The following is a 26,962-nucleotide window of genomic DNA, read 5'->3' as shown; positions in this document are numbered from 1 at the left end:
ATAGTGGCAGGAGTCAGCAATTTGGCCCTTCATGCCTGCTTCGGCATTCAGTATGATCATGGCTGATCATCAAACTCTGATCCTACCTTACCTCCACATCCCTTGAACCGCTTAGCCCCAAGAGCTATATCTCATTTCTTGAAATAACACAATGTTTTGGCTTGAGTTATTTTCTGTGGAAATGAATTCCACAGATTCATCACTCTCTGGGTGAAGAAATTTCTCCATATGTCAGTCCTAAAAGGTTTACTCCTTATCCTCAAAGTATTGCCCCTAGTTCTGGACTCTTCCGCCATTGGGAACATTCTTTCTGAACCTACCCTGTATAATCCCGTTAGAATTTTATAAGTTTCTATGAGACTCCTTCTCACTCATTTAAACTCCAAAGAATATAATCCTAACCAACTTGGTCACCCCTCATATGACAAACCTGCCATTTAAGGAATCAACCTGATAAATCTTTGCTGCGCTTCCTCTATAGCAAGGACATCCTTCCTCAGATAAGGGCACTAGACTTTTACGGACTTTGAGATGGACCACAGAAAGCATTCTTTCTGGTTGTATTACAGCTTGGTATGGCTCCTGCTCTCCCATCACTTCTGCACCAACCACAATTCCACCCAGGCCCTCTTCCCATAACCCCACATACTTACCCTGCTAATCCCCCTGACATTAAGGGACAATTTAGTATGGCCAATCAACCTAACCCGCACATCTTTGGACTGTGGGAGGAAACCTGAGCACCTGGAGGAAACCCACGCAGACACAGGGAGAATGTACAAACTCCACACAGACAATGACCCAAAGCCAGAATTGAACCATGTGTCCCTGTCGCTAACCATTGTGCCACCATGCCGCCCCAAATCCCATTAATCCCATTTCAATCCCATTAATTTTCCCAAAACCATTTCTCTACTAATACTGATTTCCTTCAGCTCCTCACAAAAACTTGTTTCTCTCAGAACTTCTGGTACGTTATTCATGTCATCCTTTGTAAAGATTAGAAGCAAAGTATGAATTTAGTTCCTCAGCCATTTCTTTGGTGCCCATTATGAATTCTCCCATTTCTGACTATATTTGTTTTTGTCAATTTTCTCTTTACATACCTATAGAAACTTTTACAGTCAGTTTTTATGTTCCCAGCTAGCTTACTTTCATACATTTCCCTCTTCTTAATCAATCCCTTAGTCCTCCTTTGCTGAATTTTAAACTGCTCCCAATCCTCAGGTCTTTTTCTTGCCAATTTGTGTGTTTCTTCTTTGAATCTAATACTATCTCTAATTTCTATTGTAAGCCAATGTTTGACCACAATTCCCTGATCACTCTTGTGCCAAACAGGAATAAACAATTTCTGGAGTTCACTTATTTGTTCCTTAAATGCTTGCCATTGCCTGTGCACAGTCTTTCCTTTCAGTAATGTTTCCCAGTCCATTATGGTCAATTCATGTCTCATACCATCACAATGTGATATGGTTCAACATTACATTGGAAAAGATAAAAATCAGTTGTGGATTAAGATCTCAGATTAGAAAAGGGCAAATTTTAAGGGTTGAAAAGTTGAAAAGGAGCAGGTTGATTGAAAAAGCATTTTGGTGGACAGAGCAGTGGATGAAAAATGGGAGACTTTCAAAGGAGAGATGAATAGCGTGCAAGCTTGTTCATACCCATCAGAAATAAATTTGGGGTAGCCAAAGCTAGAGTATCCTGGATGATTAAGGATATTGATGAGAAAATACAGAAGAAAGAAGTATATGACACATGCCGGAATAGTAATAGCAATAGAAATCAGGAAGAGTATATTAAATGAAGGAGAGAGGCTAAGGCTGGAATAAGGATGGCTAAGAGGAAGCATGAGAAAAGCACGGCAGTCTGCGCTAAAACAACAGCAAAATGTTTTTCGAACATTGTGGCACAGTGGTTAGCACTGCTGCCTCACAGCACCATGGATCTAGGGTCAATTTCTGGTTTGGGTGACCATTTTCCCTGTGCCTGTGTTGGTTTCCTTGGGTTGCTATGGTTTCCTTCCACAGTCTGAAAGACGTGCTGGTTAGGTGCATGGGCCATGCTAAATTCTCCCTCATGATACCAGGACAAGTGTCGGAATGTGGCAACTAGTGGATTTTCACAGTAACTTTATTGCAGTGTTCATGTAAGCCTACTTGTGACACTAATAAATAAACTTAAAACTTAATAGTAACAGATTAGTGAAAGATAGAGAGGGGCCCATAAGGGACAAGCAGGGTAAACTGCTTACTGAAGTGGATGGTATGGCAGAGGTACCAAATGAGTACTTTGCTTCTGTCTACCAAATTAGAAGATGTGACAGTGCTCGAATGAAAATGTGGGTGATGAGGAACTGAACATTATAGTGACAGAAAAGGGAGAGGTACTAAAAAGGCTGGCAGCACTCAAGTAGACAAGACGCCACGCCAAGATGAGATTCATCCTAGATTGCTGAGAGAAGGAAGGGAAAAATTGTGGAGCCATTTATAGACTTTTCCAGGTGTCTCTAAATACAGGATTAGTCCCGGGGCACTGGAGGATTGCAAATGTGATGCCATTTTTTAAAGAAAGGGGCAAAGGATAACCCAGGAAACGGCAGACCTGTCAGCTTGACATCAATTGTGGGAAGATTAATGGAGGCAATAATACAGGATAAGGTAAATATACACTTAGAGAAAAATAAGTTAATACAGACAGCCAGCATGGCTTTGTCAAGGGCAGGTCATGTCTGACCAATTTACTTAAGTTCTTTGATGAGGTAACACAGGCAGTGGATGGGGGTAGTGCCATGGATGTTGTATATTTAAACTTTAGGTAAGCATTTGATATAGTGCCACATGCAGGACAGTTAGCAAATTAGAAATGTTTGGGATTGTTGGGTCATTGAACCATAGAATCCCTACACTGCACAAGGAGGCCATTTGGCGTTTCAAGTCTGTACAGATCACAATCCCACACAGCTCCTATTTCTGTAACCCCATTAGATCCTTGCAGCATGGATTAGAAATTGGGTAAGAGATAGGGAACAGAGAGTAGGAATAAATAGTCTATTAGATTAAAGGTGGGTTGAAAGTGCTGTTCCCCAGGGATCAGTATTGGACCCTTGTTTTTCTGATTTAAATAAATGATTTAGAGATGGATGTTGAAATTGGCAGATGATACTAAGATGGGGAGAATAGTGAATCGTGAGGATGATGCTGAGAGACTTCAGAGGGGCATTGACAAGTTGGCCAGATGGACAGTTACCTGGCAGATGAATTTCCATGCAGTGAAATGTGAGGTAATGTATTTTAGTAGAAGAAACATGGGGAGACGATACAGGCTCAATGGTACAAATGTGAGGAGATTAGAGGAGCAGAGGGACCTTGGGGTTCAAGTGCATCATTCTCTGAATGTGGCCAGGCTAGTTGAAACAGTTGTTAAGAAGGCTGATAGGATCCTTGGGTTTATAAGTAGAGGCATAGAGTACAAAAGCAAGGATGTGATGCGACACCTCTACAAATCATTGGTCAGACCACATTTGAAGTATTGTGTTAATTTCTGGGTACTTTATTTAAGGAGGGGTATTGAAGCCTTGGAGAGAGTGCAAAGGAGATCTGAGGAATTTTAGATATAAGGAAAGATTAGAGAAATTGTACTTATCCTCCTCGGAGCAGAGAAGATTAAGAGGTAATCTTATTGTGGTGTTTAAAATTACAAACAATTTTGACAGGGTAAAGAAGGATGTTCTGTTTCCACTAGTTGGTATGTCAGTGACTAGGTGTCACAATTTCAAGACAGTCAGCAAGAGAGCTAGGAGTGAGATGAGGAGAAACCTCTTTACTCAGAATTGTTGGGATTTGGAATGATTGGCCTGGGAGAGTGGTGGAGGCAGATTCCATAGGAGCTTTCAAAAGACAGCTGGGCAGCCTGGTGGCACTGTGGTTAGTACAACTTCAGGGACCTGGGTTCAATTCCTGCCTTGGGTCACTGTCTGTGTGGAGATTGCATATTCTCCCTGTGTCTGTAGTGTTTCCTCCGGGCGCTCTGTGTTGTCGTACAGTCCCTGGTTATGTTGATTGGCTATGCTAAATTGCATCTTAGTGTTCCAAGATGTGTGGGTTAGGGGATTAGCTGGGTAAATACATGGGGTTATGTAGATAGGTTCTGGGTGGGATGCTCTGTTGGAGAATCGATGCAGACTTGATGGGCAGATGGCACTGGAGGGGTTCTTTGATTTCAGTGGATACATATTTGAAAGTGTTGAATTTAAAGAAGATTTGCCATAGAATCCCTATAGTGTAGAAAGAGCCATTCAACCCATTGAGCCTGCAGCGATTCATCAACAGAGCATCTTACCCAGGTCCACTCCTCAGTCCTATCCCAGTAACCCCACATACTTACCCAACTAATCCCAATAACCTCTACACCCTGGAACGCTAAGGGACAATTTAGCATGGCCAATCCACCTAACCTACACATTTAGGCTGGAGAATGGGACTAGCTGGGGGGTCGCTCTTTTGGCAGGTACTGTAGACACATTGGGCCTCCTTCTATGCTGTAAAATTCTATATGTCAGAAAAATACAGACTGAAGAGATGTGAGAGGGAAGGTTTCAGATTCTTGAGACATTGGGACCGATTCTGAGGGATGTGGGACCAATACAAACTGGGCAGATTACACTTGGGCAGGACCAGGACTGATGTCCAAGGAGGAGTATTTGCCAGAGTGGTTGGGGAGGGTTTAAACTAAAATGACAGGGGAATGGGAACTGTGTAAGGAGTCAGAGGAGGGGGAATTAAGGACTCGAACAAAATACAGAAAGAGGAATAAGAAAAGTGATAGAGAAAGCAAGGGGCAGAATCAAACTGGGCCAACAGTGAAAAATAGTGGGAACGGGTCAAAAATGTTAAAAAGAACAACCTCAAGACTTTGTACCTTAATGTATGGAGCATTCGCAATAAAATAGATGAACTAATTGCGCAAACAAAGTTAGGATTACAGAGACAGTGCTTCAGACTGACCAGGGATAGGAACTGAACATCCAGGGGTATTCAGCATTTAGGAAAGATAGACAAAAGGTAAAGGCGGTGGAGTTGCATTGCTGGTTAAAGAGGAAATTAATGCAACAGTGAGGAAAGATACGAGCTCTGACAATATGGAATCTCTCTAGGTAGAGCTGAGAAATATGAAGGGACAAAAAGTATTAGTCGGAGTTATATATAGACCCCTAACTGTAGTGGAGATTTTGGGAATGGCATTAAATAGGAAATTAGAAGTGCATGTGATGAGGGAACATTTGTAATTATGAGTGACTTTAATCTGCAGAAAGATTGGACAAATCAAATTATTCACAATACTGTAAAGGAGGAATTCCTGGAGTATATACGGGATGGTTGTCTGGACTATCAAGGAGCCAACTGGAGAACAGCCATCCTAGAGTGGGTATTGTTTAATGAGAAAGGAATAATTAGCAATCTAATTATGCAAGAATCCTTGGGGATGAGTGACCATAATGTAATAAAATTCTTCATCGAATGGAGAATGACATAGTTCATTCTGAGACTAGCAACCCTGAATTTAAACAAAGGAAACTATGATGGTATGAGTTGCAAGTTTGCTATGACAGGTTGGGAAATGATACTTAAAACGATATTATTGGATAGGCAATGGCATACATTGGAAGAATGCATGGGTGAACTGCAACAATTATTCATTCATGTCTGGTGCAAAAGTAAATCTGGAAAGGTGACCAAACATAGTCTACAAGAGAAATTAGAGAAAACATCATATCCAAGGAAGGGCATACAAATTGGCCAGAAAATCAATAGGATTGGGAGCAGTTTAGAATTCAGCAAAGGAGGAGGAAGGAATTGATTAAGAAGGGAAAATAGAATATGAGAGTAAGCTAGAGGGGAACATAAAAGCTGACTGTAAAAGTTTCTCTGGGTAGGTGAAATGAAAGAGATGGGTTAAGACAAATGTCTTACATTGACAAATGTTTTATATCAGAAACCAGGAAATTTGTAACAGGGAACAAAGGAATGGCAGACCAACTGAATCCATACTCTGCACAGGATCTTAAGCCCAATCTCTGCTTCTGCAGGAATGACAGCGTGCACTTAAAATGTGAAGAGTTTGGAAAAACGCGATTCTCACCGGTGAGATTGCATTTTCCGATTTTGAACAAATCTTGCTGGCGGAGTGATGTGAAAAATGCCATGGAAGGGCAGCAACCTAATTTGAATACGTCCGCATTCACGCTGGATAGTGAGGTTGTACCAATATGGTACCAAGTTGCTGCTGGCGTGACGCCATGTTGATGCCATTTATAACAGCTCTATGTAAGAATGAACCCAGCACAGTCGCCTTTAAGGGGGATATTAGAGGTGAGCACTCAGGCGGCCATGACCTCTCAGGCAGTCCAACACTGAAGGGGCCCCAGGAGAATGTTGGGGACACAAAGAAGTGCAGCTTGAGGCCGGGGGTGAGGGTCACTGTCGCCACTGTGTGAGGGTGGTTAGATCAAAGGCCTTATCTTCCCTTCATACTGGGTCACCTCTTACTCCGAGGGGATGTGCTGGCTGCCAAGTAGGCATCACTTCCCAGTTCCTCCATTAGTGTTCAAATAATAGCTGAGTGGGTGCCCTTCTTTGTGGGAGCTGCAGACTGGGTGGGAGGTGGCCACAACAGAGGGGCAATACTGCATGCAATGATGAGTTCCTGGGATCCTGATTTGAGAGAGGCCGGGGGGAGAGGAAATGTGGGGATATCAGTGATGAGGAGCTATCTTGCCTGACATGGCACAAGGCCCTCTCACTTGGGAGAGGGTGAATGTGGTGATACCTACAACTCTCACTCTGTGAGGCCAGAGGGGATTACTGGGATTCTGACTGTCAGGTTCAGCAGTGAGATTTGCACTGATTGCTTTCATGCAAGGCTGCTTAGCTGCACAGCACTGAAAACCCCAAAGAATGAGGCTGTCCTTGAGGGAATTGCTTGAGCGATTAACTTATGATTATTTGAGGAGTCCACATACCAGTAAGATTACCACAGCGAGATCTAGTTACACAGTGTGGTAACAAAGGTAACCTTTTGGAACACCAAGCACCAAGAATGTAGAAGTGTCTTTCAATACAATATACAGTTCACACTGTGGAGAACTCCATGGCAAGGTAGGAGGGTGATCGCTGGCACACACCGTCTCCTCGCACAGAAGGCAATGGGAATCCTCCAGTTGGCCTTGCTGTCCGAAGAGGGATGCTGTCATCCTCTCTTGATGCTCGCGACTCTGCCTTTGCTGTTCCATCAGCTCCTGGATGACTGGACCCAGGGGCACATCATTGGCTAGGAGCCCAGGAGAACCACAGAAGAACTATAGAAAAATTACAGCATAGAAGGAGATCATTTAGCCCATCTTGTCCATGCCAGCCAGGTGATACCCAGGTGCCCTTTCTGATCCCACCTTCCTGCACCCGGCCCATAGCCCGGTAGTTTACAGCATTTAAGCTGCAGATCCAGGTACTTTTTAAAAGAGTTTAGGGTCTTTCCCTCCACCACTCTATTCCTCATGTCCCCTCTACATCTGCTGCCACTTATCTTGAATCTAAATCCCTTGGTTCTAGAATTCTCCACCAATGGATACAATGTTATCCTGTACACTCTATCTCTTCCCTTCATCCCTCAGTCTTTTTTGTTTCCAATCTCCCCTCATAGCTACACTTTTCTAGCCCTGTCAACATTTTTGTAAACCTCCTCTGCGCTCTGTCCAGAGCAATTACATCCTTCCTGTAATATGATAACCTGAGCCGCACACAATATTTCAGTTATGGCCTCACTAGTGTTTTATTCAATTCCAACATTATGTCCTTACTTTTATATTCTATTCTTCTGTCAACAAAGGAGAGCATTTCACATGCCTTTCTTACAACCTTGCTGGCTTAAATTGCTGCCTTTAATCTGGGCCTCTCCCTCTGAGTTCCAGTTCCCTGGGACATCCCTGCCTCCACCTGCTGTGGATCTCAGATATGAAGTGCTCACCAGTGAGTGACCCAGAAGCCTGTTTACTTCGTGCACCCACCAAGATGTGAGTATCTGCGCAGGTGCTGTTCCATTATGGAGTCTGAAAGAAGAAGTTCATTCATCTTGCGGCACTGCTGCCCTGAATTCTTCTGCAGTGAGCAGGTGGGGGTGCATCACAGGTGGGGGTGGGAGGCCTTGTCTTGGAGCCGGGGAAGAGTGCATCCTGCTTCTGCTGCACTTCATCAAGAATTCTGGTGAGGATTCTGAGAATCACAGTGCAGGCTTCCAGGCTGCCATCCTCTGCAGTGGCTGTGGATCAAGTGCTAAGTAGTGCTGAGGAGTCCTTTACATACAGCTCCCCAGTGATTAAGTTCAACCATGGCAGGCAAATCAGAGAGAGGCCACCTGGGTGCAGTATGATTCCCGTGACCATGGTTTGGCAGTGAAGTTCAGAACTCGGTCAAAAATTACATCAGGGCCATCAGCATGATCCACTCCATTTTTCTCACTGGAACTGACATTTGGCCAAATTCAAGATGCTGAAGGTAAGCATGGAGGTGCAGAAGACAGTTAAAAAGGCAAATGGTATGTTGGCCTTCATAGTGAAAGGATTTGAGTACAGGAACAGGGATGTCTTATTGCAATTGTACAGGGCGTTGGGGAGGCCATACCTGAAGTATTATGTGTAGTTTTGGCCTTCTTATCTGAGGAAGGATGTTCTTTTTCTAGAGGGAGTGCAGAGAAGGTTTACAGACTGATTCCTGGGATGGGGAGACTGATGTATGAGGAGAGATTGAGTTGGTTTGCTGCAGTGAAAATTGTAACAGGACTACACAAAATAGATAAAGGAAGGATGTTCCTGATGATGGGGGGTCACAGCCCAAGTATACAGAGTAAACCTTTTAGGACAGAGATGGGACGACATGGTAGCACAGCGGTTAGCACTGTTGCTTCACAGCTCCAGGGACCTGAGTTCGATTCCCAGCTCGGGTCACTGTGTGGAGTTTGCACATTCTCCTCGTGTCTGTGTGGATTTCCTCCGGGTGCTCTGGTTTCCTCCCACGGTCCAAAGATTTGCGGGTTAGGTTGATTGATCATGCTAAAAATTGACCCTTAGTGTCCTGAGATGCGTAGGTCAGAGGGATTAGCGGATAAAATATGTAGGGATGTGGGGGTAGGGCCTGGGTGGGATTGTGGTTGGTGCAGACTTGATGGGCTGAAGGACCTTTTTCTGCACTGTAGGGTTCTATGAAAAGTTTCTTCAGCCAGAGAGCGTTCAAACTGTGGAATTCACAATCACTGAAAGCAGTTGAGGCCAAAAGAGTGTATGTTTACAAGAAGCAGTTAGATATTACTCCTGGGGAAGAGATATGCGGGGAGAGGCAGGATCAAACTATTGAATTGGATGATCAGCCATAACCATAGTGAATGGCGGAGCAGGCTTGAAGGGCTGAATGGCCTACTCCTACTCACTCCTATTTTCTATTGTTATGTTTACTGGATTTCTGCTTTTCTTTGCTTTTGTATAAATTCTTTCTTTTAGTGTTATACTATCTCTACTTTTGGCTGATGAAGATTGTTTAATGGCAAAAGTCGAGCTCTTACTTTTAGTGCCGTGGACTGGTCTCATTCTAAGGATTCACTGGGGAGGAGGAATGATTCAGAGTGGAATATTTGAACTGAAAAGCTGCTGGAGACTGAGCTTGGAAAGAGAGTTGAACAGACATTGGAGAATGAGCAATCTTTTGGAATATAGACAAAACAAGTGGTGGTATGGGGGAAATCAGGACTGCTATTTGGAAGAATCAACACAGACAGAATGGACAAATGATCTTTTGTGTTGTTGGCTTTGAGGAATCTATGATGAGAGTTTAAACATTTGGCAAAAATTCTTGAAAATGTTACTGATCTTGCTAACTGCCTCATTGAATTCATCCTCTCTTTCAGAAACCAGTATAACTCACTTCACTGTCACTACCTTCATCTCTCTCGATCTTAAACACCCTCTCTCACTCTCCCTACTGCTCACATCCTCATTATCTCTATCTCTCCCTCTTCATAGATGACAGCTTATGGTGCTTTCCTACATAAAGGCTCCTTCTGTCGAAATTATTTCAATATCTTGGATTTGTTGGTGGTCAGTGTCTCTCTTATTTCCTTTGGAATTCAGTAAGTATGATGGAATTTCCAGCTCCCTGATCATCTTTATGCCTATTTGTTTGAATTGCTTGAACTGTGAGGGTGACAGATGCATGACCAGGTGAGGAAGGTTTGAAAGGCTCCCTCTTTTCCCTCTCGTTATTTGACTGCACCAGTTTATTTTGCTTGAAAATTAGATACTTGCTAATCAATAAATACTTAACTGTTCATGTACTCATTAACAAGATAAGATATCGAGCTTTCTTCAGTTCAACAAAGGAAGAGGTTAATTTTATTACACTACAAATGGTAAACCATCAAGTGTAATGTACTACGACTCTATTTACATGGGAAGGATGGGTATAGAGGGATATGGGCCAAACATGGGCAATTGGGATTAGCTTCAGGATTAAAAAAAGGGGCGGCATGGACAAGTTCGGCATAAGGGCCTGCTTCCATGTTGTAAACCTCCATGACTCTGTTGTAATACAATGTAACAACATCAAGTGTAACCCAGTATTCTAGCTCAGGGTAACAACATCCATTGTAAGACTGTGTTCTAGCTCAGTGTAACAACATTGAAATAACTCTGCAGAGGCCAATGTTGATTCACAAACATCTCTTTGTTTACAAACGTCCACTCCGAAGTGTTCTTATTTACGTATACACACACACACACACACACAGGCAAGACTCTCTGACTGGGCAGCCAGTCATTCACTCAATCAGGGAGATCATACTCTCATAGGTCATTCTCATCGGCATCATTGAGGCAATAAGTCATTACAAACCTGGCTCGTGAAGTCCGAAGAACCTCAGGGGTTCATGTGCCTCATGGGTCAGTTCCTCCAACTCAACAGCCACTGTGGGCAAACAATATCCTGGCTCAGCGTCATGCATTATTCCAGGCCAACATCACACAATATTCCAGCTCAGAGTCACACACTTTTCCAGCTCAGTGCCACAAAGAATTCCGGATCCCCATCACGCAATATTCCATCTCAGGGTTACACAGTATTCCAGTTTAGCATCACACAGTATTCCAGCTCAGCGCCATACAGTATTCCAGATCCCCAAAATGCAATATTAGAGCTCAGCGTCATACAGTATTCCAGAACCCCATAAAACAATGTTCCAGCTCAGTGTCACATGTTATTCCAGCTCAGCATCACACAGTATTCCAGCTCAGCGTTACACATGATTCCTATTTCAGCTCCACGTCATGCAGTATACCAGTTCAGCACCACACACTATTCCAGCTGAGCGTCACACAGTATTCCAGATCAGCATCATGCAGTATACCAGATCAGCGTCACACAGTATTCCAGTGCAGCAACACAAAGTTTTCCAACTCAGTATCTCACAGTTTTCCAGCTCAGAGTCACACAGTATTCCAGTTCTGTGTCACACAGTATTCCAGCTCTGTGTCACACAGTATTCCAGCTCTGTGCCACACAATATTCCAAATCCCTGTAACGCACTATTCCAGCTCAGCATCACACCCTATTTCAGCTCAGTGTCACACAGTATTCCAGATTGGCATCACACAGTGTTCCAGCTCGGCATCACGCAGTATTCCAGCTCGGCATGACACAGTATTCCAGCTTGGCCTCACGCAGTATTCCAGCTCAGCGTCACACACTATTCCATCTCAGCGTCACACAGTATTCCATCTCAGCGTCACACACTATTCCAGCTCAGCGTCACACACTATTCCATCTCAGCGTCACACACTATTCCAGCTCAGCATCACACAGTATTCCAGCTCAGCGTCACACACTATTCCAGCTTGGCCTCACGCAGTATTCCAGCTCAGCGTCACACACTATTCCATCTCAGCGTCACACACTATTCCATCTCAGCGTCACACACTATTCCAGCTCAGCATCACACAGTATTCCAGCTCAGCATCACACACTATTCCAGCTCAGCGTCACACACTATTCCATCTCAGCGTCACACACTATTCCAGCTCAGCATCACACAGTATTCCATCTCAGCGTCACACACTATTCCATCTCAGCGTCACACACTATTCCATCTCAGCGTCACACACTATTCCAGCTCAGCATCACACACTATTCCATCTCAGCGTCACACACTATTCCATCTCAGCGTCACACAGTATTCCATCTCAGCGTCACACACTATTCCATCTCAGCGTCACACACTATTCCATCTCAGCGTCACACACTATTCCATCTCAGCGTCACACACTATTCCATCTCAGTGTCACACACTATTCCAGCTCAGCGTCACACACTATTCCAGCTCAGCGTCACACACTATTCCATCTCAGTGTCACACACTATTCCAGCTCAGCATCACACACTATTCCATCTCAGCGTCACAGACTATTCCATCTCAGCGTCACACACTATTCCAGCTCAGCGTCACACACTATTCCAGCTCAGCGTCACACACTATTCCAGCTCAGCGTCACAGACTATTCCATCTCAGCGTCACACACTATTCCAGCTCAGCGTCACACACTATTCCATCTCAGCGTCACACACTATTCCAGCTCAGCGTCACACACTATTCCAGCTCAGCGTCACACACTATTCCAGCTCAGCGTCACACACTATTCCATCTCAGCGTCACACAGTATTCCAGCTCAGCGTCACACACTATTCCATCTCAGTGTCACACAGTATTCCAGCTCAGCGTCACACACTATTCCATCTCAGCGTCACACACTATTCCATCTCAGCGTCACACACTATTCCATCTCAGCGTCACACACTATTCCATCTCAGCGTCACACAGTATTCCAGCTCAGCGTCACACACTATTCCATCTCAGCGTCACACAGTATTCCAGCTCAGCGTCACACACTATTCCATCTCAGCGTCACACACTATTCCAGCTCAGCGTCACACACTATTCCAGCTCAGCGTCACACACTATTCCATCTCAGCGTCACACAGTATTCCAGCTCAGCGTCACACACTATTCCATCTCAGCGTCACACACTATTCCAGCTCAGCGTCACACACTATTCCAGCTCAGCGTCACACACTATTCCATCTCAGCGTCACACAGTATTCCAGCTCAGCGTCACACACTATTCCATCTCAGTGTCACACAGTATTCCAGCTCAGCGTCACACACTATTCCATCTCAGCGTCACACACTATTCCATCTCAGCGTCACACACTATTCCATCTCAGCGTCACACACTATTCCATCTCAGCGTCACACAGTATTCCAGCTCAGCGTCACACACTATTCCATCTCAGCGTCACACAGTATTCCAGCTCAGCGTCACACACTATTCCATCTCAGCGTCACACACTATTCCAGCTCAGCGTCACACACTATTCCAGCTCAGCGTCACACACTATTCCATCTCAGCGTCACACAGTATTCCAGCTCAGCGTCACACACTATTCCATCTCAGCGTCACACACTATTCCAGCTCAGCGTCACACACTATTCCAGCTCAGCGTCACACACTATTCCAGCTCAGCGTCACACACTATTCCATCTCAGCGTCACACACTATTCCATCTCAGCGTCACACAGTATTCCAGCTCAGCGTCACACACTATTCCAGCTCAGCGTCACACACTATTCCATCTCAGCGTCACACAGTATTCCAGCTCAGCGTCACACACTATTCCATCTCAGCGTCACACACTATTCCAGCTCAGCGTCACACACTATTCCATCTCAGCGTCACACAGTATTCCAGCTCAGCGTCACACACTATTCCATCTCAGTGTCACACACTATTCCATCTCAGCGTCACACACTATTCCATCTCAGCGTCACACAGTATTCCAGCTCAGCGTCACACACTATTCCATCTCAGCGTCACACAGTATTCCATCTCAGCGTCACACACTATTCCATCTCAGCGTCACACACTATTCCATCTCAGCGTCACACAGTATTCCTGCTCAGCTTCACACACTATTCCAGCTCAGCGTCACACACTATTCCAGCTCAGCTTCACACACTATTCCATCTCAGCGTCACACAGTATTCCATCTCAGCGTCACACACTATTCCATCTCAGCGTCACACACTATTCCATCTCAGCGTCACACACTATTCCATCTCAGCGTCACACACTATTCCATCTCAGCGTCACACACTATTCCATCTCAGCGTCACACACTATTCCAGCTCAGCGTCACACACTATTCCAGCTCAGCGTCACACACTATTCCTGCTCAGCTTCACACACTATTCCTGCTCAGCTTCACACACTATTCCATCTCAGCGTCACACACTATTCCATCTCAGCGTCACGCACTATTCCTGCTCAGCTTCACACACTATTCCATCTCAGCGTCACACACTATTCCATCTCAGCGTCACACACTATTCCAGATCAGCGTCACACACTATTCCATCTCAGCGTCACACACTATTCCATCTCAGCGTCACACACTATTCCAGATCAGCGTCACACACTATTCCATCTCAGCGTCACACACTATTCCATCTCAGCGTCACACACTATTCCAGATCAGCGTCACACACTATTCCATCTCAGCGTCACACACTATTCCATCTCAGCGTCACACAGTATTCCAGCTCAGCGTCACACAGTATTCCTGCTCAGCTTCACACACTATTCCATCTCAGTGTCACACACTATTCCATCTCAGCGTCACACACTATTCCATCTCAGCGTCACACACTATTCCAGCTCAGCGTCACACTCTACTCCATCTCAGCGTCACGCACTATTCCATCTCAGCGTCATACAGTATTCCATCTCAGCGTCACACACTATTCCATCTCAGCGTCGCACACTATTCCATCTCAGCGTCATACAGTATTCCATCTCAGCGTCACACACTATTCCATCTCAGCGTCACACACTATTCCATCTCAGCGTCACACACTATTCCATCTCAGCGTCACACACTATTCCAGCTCAGCGTCACACTCTACTCCATCTCAGCGTCACGCACTATTCCATCTCAGCGTCAAACAGTATTCCATCTCAGCGTCACACACTATTCCATCTCAGCGTCACACACTATTCCTGCTCAGCTTCACACACTATTCCATCTCAGCGTCACACACTATTCCTGCTCAGCTTCACACACTATTCCATCTCAGTGTCACACACTATTCCATCTCAGCGTCACACACTATTCCAGATCAGCGTCACACACTATTCCATCTCAGCGTCACACACTATTCCATCTCAGCGTCACACACTATTCCATCTCAGCGTCACACACTATTCCATCTCAGCGTCACACACTATTCCAGATCAGCGTCACACACTATTCCATCTCAGCGTCACACACTATTCCATCTCAGCGTCACACACTATTCCAGATCAGCGTCACACACTATTCCATCTCAGCGTCACACAGTATTCCATCTCAGCGTCACACAGTATTCCAGCTCAGCGTCACACAGTATTCCTGCTCAGCTTCACACACTATTCCATCTCAGTGTCACACACTATTCCATCTCAGCGTCACACACTATTCCATCTCAGCGTCACACACTATTCCAGCTCAGCGTCACACTCTACTCCATCTCAGCGTCACACACTATTCCATCTCAGCGTCACACACTATTCCATCTCAGCGTCACACACTATTCCATCTCAGCGTCACACACTATTCCATCTCAGCGTCACACACTATTCCATCTCAGCGTCACACACTATTCCATCTCAGCGTCACACACTATTCCATCTCAGCGTCACACACTATTCCATCTCAGCGTCACACACTATTCCATCTCAGCGTCACACACTATTCCAGCTCAGCGTCACACACTATTCCAGCTCAGCGTCACACACTATTCCATCTCAGCGTCACACACTATTCCATCTCAGCGTCACACACTATTCCATCTCAGCGTCACGCACTATTCCATCTCAGCGTCACGCACTATTCCAGTTCAGCGTCACGCACTATTCCAGTTCAGCGTCACGCACTATTCCAGCTCAGCGTCACACACTATTCCAGCTCAGCGTCACACACTATTCCAGTTCAGCGTCACACACTATTCCAGCTCAGCTTCACACACTATTCCAGCTCAGCGTCACACACTATTCCATCTCAGCGTCACACACTATTCCAGTTCAGCGTCACACACTATTCCAGCTCAGCGTCACGCACTATTCCAGTTCAGCGTCACACACTATTCCATCTCAGCGTCACGCACTATTCCATCTCAGCGTCACACACTATTCCAGCTCAGCGTCACGCAGTATTCCATCTCAGCGTCACACACTATTCCAGCTCAGTGTCACACACTATTCCATCTCAGCGTCACACACTATTCCAGCTCAGCGTCACGCAGTATTCCATCTCAGCGTCACACACTATTCCAGCTCAGTGTCACACACTATTCCAGCTCAGTGTCACACACTATTCCAGCTCAGCGTCACGCACTATTCCAGCTCAGCGTCACACACTATTCCAGCTCAGCGTCACGCACTATTCCATCTCAGCGTCACGCACTATTCCATCTCAGCGTCACACACTATTCCAGCTCAGCGTCACGCACTATTCCATCTCAGCGTCACACACTATTCCATCTCAGCGTCACACACTATTCCAGCTCAGCGTCACACACTATTCCATCTCAGCGTCACACACTATTCCATCTCAGCGTCACGCACTATTCCATCTCAGCGTCACGCACTATTCCAGTTCAGCGTCACGCACTATTCCAGCTCAGCGTCACACACTATTCCAGCTCAGCGTCACGCACTATTCCATCTCAGCGTCACGCACTATTCCATCTCAGCGTCACACACTATTCCAGCTCAGCGTCACGCACTATTCCATCTCAGCGTCACACACTATTCCAGCTCAGCGTCACGCACTATTCCATCTCAGCGTCACACACTATTCCATCTCAGCGTCACACACTATTCCATCTCAGCGTCACGCACTATTCCATCTCAGCGTCACGCACTATTCCATCTCAGCGTCACACACTATTCCAGCTCAGCGTCACACACTATTCCATCTCAGCGTCACACACTATTCCATCTCAGCGTCACACACTATTCCATCTCAGCGTCACACACTATTCCATCTCAGCGTCACGCACTATTCCATCTCAGCGTCACGCACTATTCCAGTTCAGCGTCACGCACTATTCCAGTTCAGCGTCACGCACTATTCCAGCTCAGCGTCACGCACTATTCCAGCTCAGCGTCACACACTATTCCAGCTCAGCGTCACACACTATTCCAGCTCAGCGTCACACACTATTCCAGCTCAGCGTCACACACTATTCCAGCTCAGCGTCACACACTATTCCATCTCAGCGTCACACACTATTCCATCTCAGCGTCACACACTATTCCATCTCAGCGTCACGCACTATTCCATCTCAGCGTCACGCACTATTCCAGTTCAGCGTCACGCACTATTCCAGCTCAGCGTCACACAGTATTCCATCTCAGCGTCACACACTATTCCATCTCAGCGTCACACACTATTCCATCTCAGCGTCACACACTATTCCAGCTCAGCGTCACACACTATTCCATCTCAGCGTCACACACTATTCCATCTCAGCGTCACACACTATTCCAGCTCAGCGTCACACACTATTCCATCTCAGCGTCACACACTATTCCATCTCAGCGTCACACACTATTCCATCTCAGCGTCACACACTATTCCAGCTCAGCGTCACACAGTATTCCATCTCAGCGTCACACACTATTCCATCTCAGCGTCACACACTATTCCAGCTCAGCGTCACACACTATTCCATCTCAGCGTCACACACTATTCCATCTCAGCGTCACACACTATTCCATCTCAGCGTCACGCACTATTCCATCTCAGCGTCACGCACTATTCCAGTTCAGCGTCACGCACTATTCCAGCTCAGCGTCACACACTATTCCAGCTCAGCGTCACGCAGTATTCCATCTCAGCGTCACACACTATTCCATCTCAGCGTCACACACTATTCCAGTTCAGCGTCACACACTATTCCATCTCAGCTTCACACACTATTCCAGTTCAGCGTCACGCACTATTCCAGCTCAGCGTCACGCACTATTCCAGCTCAGCGTCACACACTATTCCAGCTCAGCGTCACACACTATTCCAGCTCAGCGTCACACACTATTCCAGCTCAGCGTCACACACTATTCCAGCTCAGCGTCACACACTATTCCATCTCAGCGTCACACACTATTCCATCTCAGCGTCACACACTATTCCATCTCAGCGTCACGCACTATTCCATCTCAGCGTCACGCACTATTCCAGTTCAGCGTCACGCACTATTCCAGCTCAGCGTCACGCACTATTCCAGCTCAGCGTCACGCAGTATTCCATCTCAGCGTCACACACTATTCCATCTCAGCGTCACACACTATTCCAGTTCAGCGTCACACACTATTCCAGCTCAGCTTCACACACTATTCCAGCTCAGCGTCACACACTATTCCATCTCAGCGTCACACACTATTCCATCTCAGCGTCACACACTACTGCAGTTCAGCGTCACGCACTATTCCAGTTCAGCGTCACACACTATTCCAGCTCAGCGTCACGCACTATTCCAGTTCAGCGTCACACACTATTCCAGCTCAGCGTCACGCACTATTCCAGTTCAGCGTCACACACTATTCCATCTCAGCGTCACGCACTATTCCATCTCAGCGTCACACACTATTCCATCTCAGCGTCACGCACTATTCCATCTCAGCGTCACACACTATTCCATCTCAGCGTCACACACTATTCCATCTCAGCGTCACACACTATTCCATCTCAGCGTCACACACTATTCCATCTCAGCGTCACGCACTATTCCATCTCAGCGTCACGCACTATTCCAGTTCAGCGTCACGCACTATTCCAGTTCAGCGTCACACACTATTCCAGCTCAGCGTCACACACTATTCCAGCTCAGCGTCACACACTATTCCAGCTCAGCGTCACACACTATTCCAGCTCAGCGTCACACACTATTCCATCTCAGCGTCACACACTATTCCATCTCAGCGTCACACACTATTCCATCTCAGCGTCACGCACTATTCCATCTCAGCGTCACGCACTATTCCAGTTCAGCGTCACGCACTATTCCAGCTCAGCGTCACACACTATTCCAGCTCAGCGTCACACACTATTCCAGTTCAGCGTCACACACTATTCCAGCTCAGCTTCACACACTATTCCAGCTCAGCGTCACACACTATTCCATCTCAGCGTCACACACTATTCCATCTCAGCGTCACACACTATTCCATCTCAGCGTCACGCACTATTGCAGTTCAGCGTCACGCACTATTCCAGTTCAGCGTCACACACTATTCCAGCTCAGCGTCACGCACTATTCCAGTTCAGCGTCACGCACTATTCCAGCTCAGCGTCACGCACTATTCCAGTTCAGCGTCACACACTATTCCATCTCAGCGTCACACACTATTCCATCTCAGCGTCACACACTATTCCAGTTCAGCGTCACACACTATTCCATCTCAGCGTCACACACTATTCCATCTCAGCGTCACACACTATTCCAGCTCCGCGTCACACACTATTCCATCTCAGCGTCACACACTATTCCAGCTCCGCGTCACACACTATTCCATCTCAGCGTCACACACTATTCCATCTCAGCGTCACACACTATTCCATCTCAGCGTCACACACTATTCCATCTCAGCGTCACACACTATTCCAGCTCAGCGTCACACACTATTCCAGCTCAGCGTCACACACTATTCCAGCTCAGCGTCACACACTATTCCATCTCAGCGTCACACACTATTCCATCTCAGCGTCACACACTATTCCATCTCAGCGTCACGCACTATTCCATCTCAGCGTCACGCACTATTCCAGTTCAGCGTCACGCACTATTCCAGTTCAGCGTCACGCACTATTCCAGCTCAGCGTCACACACTATTCCAGCTCAGCGTCACACACTATTCCAGTTCAGCGTCACACACTATTCCAGCTCAGCTTCACACACTATTCCAGCTCAGCGTCACACACTATTCCATCTCAGCGTCACACACTATTCCAGTTCAGCGTCACACACTATTCCAGCTCAGCGTCACGCACTATTCCAGTTCAGCGTCACACACTATTCCAGCTCAGCGTCACGCAGTATTCCATCTCAGCGTCACACACTATTCCAGCTCAGTGTCACACACTATTCCAGCTCAGCGTCACGCACTATTCCAGCTCAGCGTCACGCACTATTCCAGCTCAGCGTCACACACTATTCCAGCTCAGCGTCACGCACTATTCCATCTCAGCGTCACGCACTATTCCATCTCAGCGTCACACACTATTCCAGCTCAGCGTCACGCACTATTCCATCTCAGCGTCACACACTATTCCATCTCAGCGTCACACACTATTCCATCTCAGCGTCACACACTATTCCATCTCAGCGTCACACACTATTCCATCTCAGCGTCACGCACTATTCCATCTCAGCGTCACGCACTATTCCAGTTCAGCGTCACGCACTATTCCAGCTCAGCGTCACACACTATTCCAGCTCAGCGTCACGCACTATTCCATCTCAGCGTCACGCACTATTCCATCTCAGCGTCACACACTATTCCAGCTCAGCGTCACGCACTATTCCATCTCAGCGTCACACACTATTCCAGCTCAGCGTCACGCACTATTCCATCTCAGCGTCACACACTATTCCATCTCAGCGTCACACACTATTCCATCTCAGCGTCACGCACTATTCCATCTCAGCGTCACGCACTATTCCATCTCAGCGTCACACACTATTCCAGCTCAGCGTCACACACTATTCCATCTCAGCGTCACACACTATTCCATCTCAGCGTCACACACTATTCCATCTCAGCGTCACACACTATTCCATCTCAGCGTCACGCACTATTCCATCTCAGCGTCACGCACTATTCCAGTTCAGCGTCACGCACTATTCCAGTTCAGCGTCACGCACTATTCCAGCTCAGCGTCACGCACTATTCCAGCTCAGCGTCACACACTATTCCAGCTCAGCGTCACACACTATTCCAGCTCAGCGTCACACACTATTCCAGCTCAGCGTCACACACTATTCCAGCTCAGCGTCACACACTATTCCATCTCAGCGTCACACACTATTCCATCTCAGCGTCACACACTATTCCATCTCAGCGTCACGCACTATTCCATCTCAGCGTCACGCACTATTCCAGTTCAGCGTCACGCACTATTCCAGCTCAGCGTCACGCACTATTCCAGCTCAGCGTCACGCAGTATTCCATCTCAGCGTCACACACTATTCCATCTCAGCGTCACACACTATTCCAGTTCAGCGTCACACACTATTCCAGCTCAGCTTCACACACTATTCCAGCTCAGCGTCACACACTATTCCATCTCAGCGTCACACACTATTCCATCTCAGCGTCACACACTACTGCAGTTCAGCGTCACGCACTATTCCAGTTCAGCGTCACACACTATTCCAGCTCAGCGTCACGCACTATTCCAGTTCAGCGTCACACACTATTCCAGCTCAGCGTCACGCACTATTCCAGTTCAGCGTCACACACTATTCCATCTCAGCGTCACGCACTATTCCATCTCAGCGTCACACACTATTCCATCTCAGCGTCACGCACTATTCCATCTCAGCGTCACACACTATTCCATCTCAGCGTCACACACTATTCCATCTCAGCGTCACACACTATTCCATCTCAGCGTCACACACTATTCCATCTCAGCGTCACGCACTATTCCATCTCAGCGTCACGCACTATTCCAGTTCAGCGTCACGCACTATTCCAGTTCAGCGTCACACACTATTCCAGCTCAGCGTCACACACTATTCCAGCTCAGCGTCACACACTATTCCAGCTCAGCGTCACACACTATTCCAGCTCAGCGTCACACACTATTCCATCTCAGCGTCACACACTATTCCATCTCAGCGTCACACACTATTCCATCTCAGCGTCACACACTATTCCATCTCAGCGTCACGCACTATTCCATCTCAGCGTCACGCACTATTCCAGTTCAGCGTCACGCACTATTCCAGCTCAGCGTCACACACTATTCCAGCTCAGCGTCACACACTATTCCAGTTCAGCGTCACACACTATTCCAGCTCAGCTTCACACACTATTCCAGCTCAGCGTCACACACTATTCCATCTCAGCGTCACACACTATTCCATCTCAGCGTCACACACTATTCCATCTCAGCGTCACGCACTATTGCAGTTCAGCGTCACGCACTATTCCAGTTCAGCGTCACACACTATTCCAGCTCAGCGTCACGCACTATTCCAGTTCAGCGTCACGCACTATTCCAGCTCAGCGTCACGCACTATTCCAGTTCAGCGTCACACACTATTCCATCTCAGCGTCACACACTATTCCATCTCAGCGTCACACACTATTCCAGTTCAGCGTCACACACTATTCCATCTCAGCGTCACACACTATTCCATCTCAGCGTCACACACTATTCCAGCTCCGCGTCACACACTATTCCATCTCAGCGTCACACACTATTCCATCTCAGCGTCACACACTATACCATCTCAGCGTCACACACTATTCCAGTTCAGCGTCACGCACTATTCCAGTTCAGCGTCACACACTATTCCAGCTCCGCGTCACACACTATTCCAGTTCAGCGTCACACACTATTCCAGCTCAGCGTCACGCACTATTCCAGTTCAGCGTCACACACTATTCCAGCTCAGCGTCACGCACTATTCCAGTTCAGCGTCACACACTATTCCATCTCAGCGTCACACACTATTCCAGCTCAGCGTCACACACTATTCCAGCTCAGTGTCACACACTATTCCATCTCAGCGTCACACAGTATTCCAGCTCAGCGTCACACACTATTCCAGCTCAGTGTCACGCAGTATTCCATCTCAGCGTCACGCAGTATTCCATCTCAGCGTCACACACTATTCCAGCTCAGTGTCACACACTATTCCAGCTCAGCGTCACACACTATTCCAGCTGAGTGTCACACACTATTCCATCTCAGTGTCACACACTATTCCATCTCAGCGTCACACACTATTCCAGCTCAGCGTCACACACTATTCCAGCTCAGTGTCACGCAGTATTCCATCTCAGCGTCACGCAGTATTCCATCTCAGCGTCACACACTATTCCAGCTGAGTGTCACACACTATTCCATCTCAGTGTCACACACTATTCCATCTCAGCGTCACACACTATTCCAGCTCAGCGTCACACACTATTCCAGCTGAGTGTCACACACTATTCCATCTCAGTGTCACACACTATTCCATCTCAGCGTCACACACTATTCCATCTCAGCGTCACACACTATTCCATCTCAGTGTCACACACTATTCCATCTCAGCGTCACGCAGTATTACATCTCAGTGTCACACACTATTCCATCTCAGTGTCACACACTATTCCATCTCAGCGTCACGCAGTATTACATCTCAGTGTCACACACTATTCCATCTCAGCGTCACACACTATTCCAGCTCAGCGTCACACACTATTCCAGCTGAGTGTCACACACTATTCCATCTCAGTGTCACACACTATTCCATCTCAGTGTCACACACTATTCCATCTCAGCGTCACACACTATTCCATCTCAGTGTCACACACTATTCCATCTCAGCGTCACGCAGTATTACATCTCAGTGTCACACACTATTCCAGCTCAGCGTCACACACTATTCCAGCTGAGTGTCACACACTATTCCATCTCAGTGTCACACACTATTCCATCTCAGTGTCACACACTATTCCATCTCAGCGTCACACACTATTCCAGCTCAGCGTCACACACTATTCCAGCTCAGCGCCACACACTATTCCAGCTCAGTGTCACACACTATTCCACCTCAGCGTCACACAGTATTCCATCTCAGCGTCACACACTATTCCATCTCAGCGTCACACACTATTCCTGCTCAGTGTCACACACTATTCCAGCTCAGCGTCACGCACTATTCCATCTCAGCGTCACACACTATTCCAGCTCAGCGTCACACACTATTCCAGCTCAGCGTCACACACTATTCCAGCTCAGCGTCACACACTATTCCAGCTCAGTGTCACACACTATTCCAGCTCAGCGTCACACACTATTCCAGCTCAGCTTCACACACTATTCCAGCTCAGCGTCACGCAGTATTCCAGCTCAGCGTCACACACTATTCCAGCTCAGCGTCACGCAGTATTCCAGCTCAGCGTCACACACTATTCCAGCTCAGCGTCACGCAGTATTCCAGCTCAGCGTCACACACTATTCCAGCTCAGCGTCACGCAGTATTCCAGCTCAGCGTCACACACTATTCCAGCTCAGCGTCACACACTATTCCTGCTCAGTGTCACGCACTATTCCTGCTCAGTGTCACGCACTATTCCAGCTCAGTGTCACACACTATTCCATCTCAGCGTCACACACTATTCCTGCTCAGTGTCACGCACTATTCCAGCTCAGCGTCACACACTATTCCAGCTCAGCGTCACACACTATTCCAGCTCAGCGTCACACACTATTCCAGCTCAGTGTCACGCACTATTCCAGCTCAGCGTCACACACTATTCCATCTCAGCGTCACACACTATTCCTGCTCAGTGTCACGCACTATTCCAGCTCAGCGTCACACACTATTCCAGCTCAGCGTCACGCACTATTCCAGCTCAGCGTCACGCACTATTCCAGCTCAGCGTCACACACTATTCCAGCTCAGCGTCACACACTATTCCAGCTCAGCGTCACGCACTATTCCATCTCAGCGTCACGCACTATTCCATCTCAGCGTCACACACTATTCCAGCTCAGCGTCACGCACTATTCCATCTCAGCGTCACACACTATTCCATCTCAGCGTCACACACTATTCCATCTCAGCGTCACACACTATTCCATCTCAGCGTCACACACTATTCCATCTCAGTGTCACACACTATTCCATCTCAGCGTCTCACAGTATTCCAGCTCAGCGTCACACACTATTCCATCTCAGCGTCACACACTATTCCATCTCAGCGTCACACACTATTCCATCTCAGCGTCACACAGTATTCCAGCTCAGCGTCACACACTATTCCATCTCAGCGTCACGCACTATTCCATCTCAGCGTCACACACTATTCCATCTCAGCGTCACACACTATTCCATCTCAGCGTCACACACTTTCCATCTCAGCGTCACACACTATTCCATCTCAGCGTCACACACTATTCCAGCTCAGCGTCACCCACTATTCCATCTCAGCGTCACACACTATTCCATCTCAGCGTCACACACTATTCCATCTCAGCGTCACACACTATTCCAGCTCATCGTCACCCACTATTCCATCTCAGCGTCACACACTATTCCATCTCAGCGTCACACACTTTCCATCTCAGCGTCACACACTATTCCAGTAGTGTTGAGGAGCAGAAGGATCTTGGGGTCCGGGTCCACAGGACTCTTTATTTGGCCTCGCAGGTGGAGGAGGTGGTCAAGAAGGCGTATGGTGTACTGGCCTTCATTAATCGAGGGATTGAGTTTAGGAGTCGGGAGGTAATGCTGGAACTTTATAAGACCCTTGTCAGGCCTCATTTGGAGTATTGTGCGCAGTTCTGGTCGCCTCACTATAGGAAGGATGTAGAAGCTATTGAAAGGGTGCAGAGGAGATTTACAAGGATGTTGCCTGGACTGGGAGGCATGCCTTATGAAGTTAGGTTGAGTGAGCTGGGACTCTTTTCCCTGGAGAGACGAAGGTTGAGAGGCGACCTGATAGAAGTTTACAAAATGTTGAGAGGAATAGATAGGGTGGACTCTCAGAGGCTATTTCCCCGGTTTGAAATGGTCGCTACGAGAGGACACAGATTTAAGGTGCGGGGAGGGAGGTTCAGAAGTGATGTTAGGGGTAAGTTTTTCACTCAGAGGGTGGTGAGTGAATGGAATCGGCTGCCGTCAGTGGTGGTGGAGGCGAACTCGCTGGGGTCTTTTAAAAGACTTCTGGATGAGTATATGGGGTTTAATGAGATTGAGGGTTATAGATAGGTCTGTAGGTTGGTAGGTGATGATGTGATCGGCGCAACTTGTGGGCCAAAGGGCCTGTTTGTGCTGTAGTGTTCTATGTTCTATGTTCTATGTTCTATCTCAGCGTCACACACTATTCCAGCTCAGCGTCACACACTATTCCAGCTCAGTGTCACACACTATTCCATCTCAGCGTCACACAGTATTCCAGCTCAGCGTCACACACTATTCCAGCTCAGTGTCACGCAGTATTCCATCTCAGTGTCACGCAGTATTCCAGCTCAGTGTCACACACTATTCCAGCTCAGTGTCACACACTATTCCAGCTCAGTGTCACGCAGTATTCCATCTCAGCTTCACACACTATTCCAGCTCAGTGTCACACACTATTCCAGCTCAGTGTCACACACTATTCCAGCTCAGTGTCACGCAGTATTCCATCTCAGCTTCACACACTATTCCATCTCAGCTTCACACACTATTCCAGCTCAGTGTCACACACTATTCCATCTCAGCTTCACACACTATTCCAGCTCAGTGTCACACACTATTCCAGCTCAGTGTCACACACTATTCCAGCTCAGTGTCACACACTATTCCAGCTCAGTGTCACACACTATTCCAGCTCAGTGTCACACACTATTCCAGCTCAGTGTCACACACTATTCCAGCTCAGTGTCACACACTATTCCAGCTCAGTGTCACACACTATTCCAGCTCAGTGTCACACACTATTCCAGCTCAGTGTCACACACTATTCCAGCTCAGTGTCACGCAGTATTCCATCTCAGCGTCACGCAGTATTCCATCTCAGTATCACACACTATTCCAGCTCAGCGTCACACACTATTCCAGCTGA

The 26,962-nt window shown here is 47.1% G+C and overlaps 1 protein-coding gene across 3 annotated transcripts in view; it reads left to right on the top strand.

Annotated features, from left to right (window-relative positions):
• LOC145338628 (voltage-dependent L-type calcium channel subunit alpha-1S-like) overlaps positions 1-26,962 on the top strand; it is a 421,023-nt gene that overhangs the window by 137,436 nt on the left and 256,625 nt on the right. For all 3 annotated transcript variants that reach the window (XM_080183005.1, XM_080183003.1, XM_080183004.1), the window contains exon 19: positions 10,067-10,173. In XM_080183005.1, the coding sequence (XP_080039131.1) occupies positions 10,067-10,173 (107 nt within the window). The remainder of the gene's footprint in view (positions 1-10,066; positions 10,174-26,962) is intronic.

The sequence above is a fragment of the Carcharhinus amblyrhynchos genome, unplaced genomic scaffold, assembly GCF_965287045.1.
Source record: "Carcharhinus amblyrhynchos unplaced genomic scaffold, sCarAmb.v2.hapA chromosome_113, whole genome shotgun sequence".
NCBI lineage: Eukaryota > Metazoa > Chordata > Chondrichthyes > Carcharhiniformes > Carcharhinidae > Carcharhinus > Carcharhinus amblyrhynchos.
The sequence above is the reverse complement of the archived record's forward strand: the minus strand, read 5'-3'. Positions and strand labels throughout refer to the sequence as shown.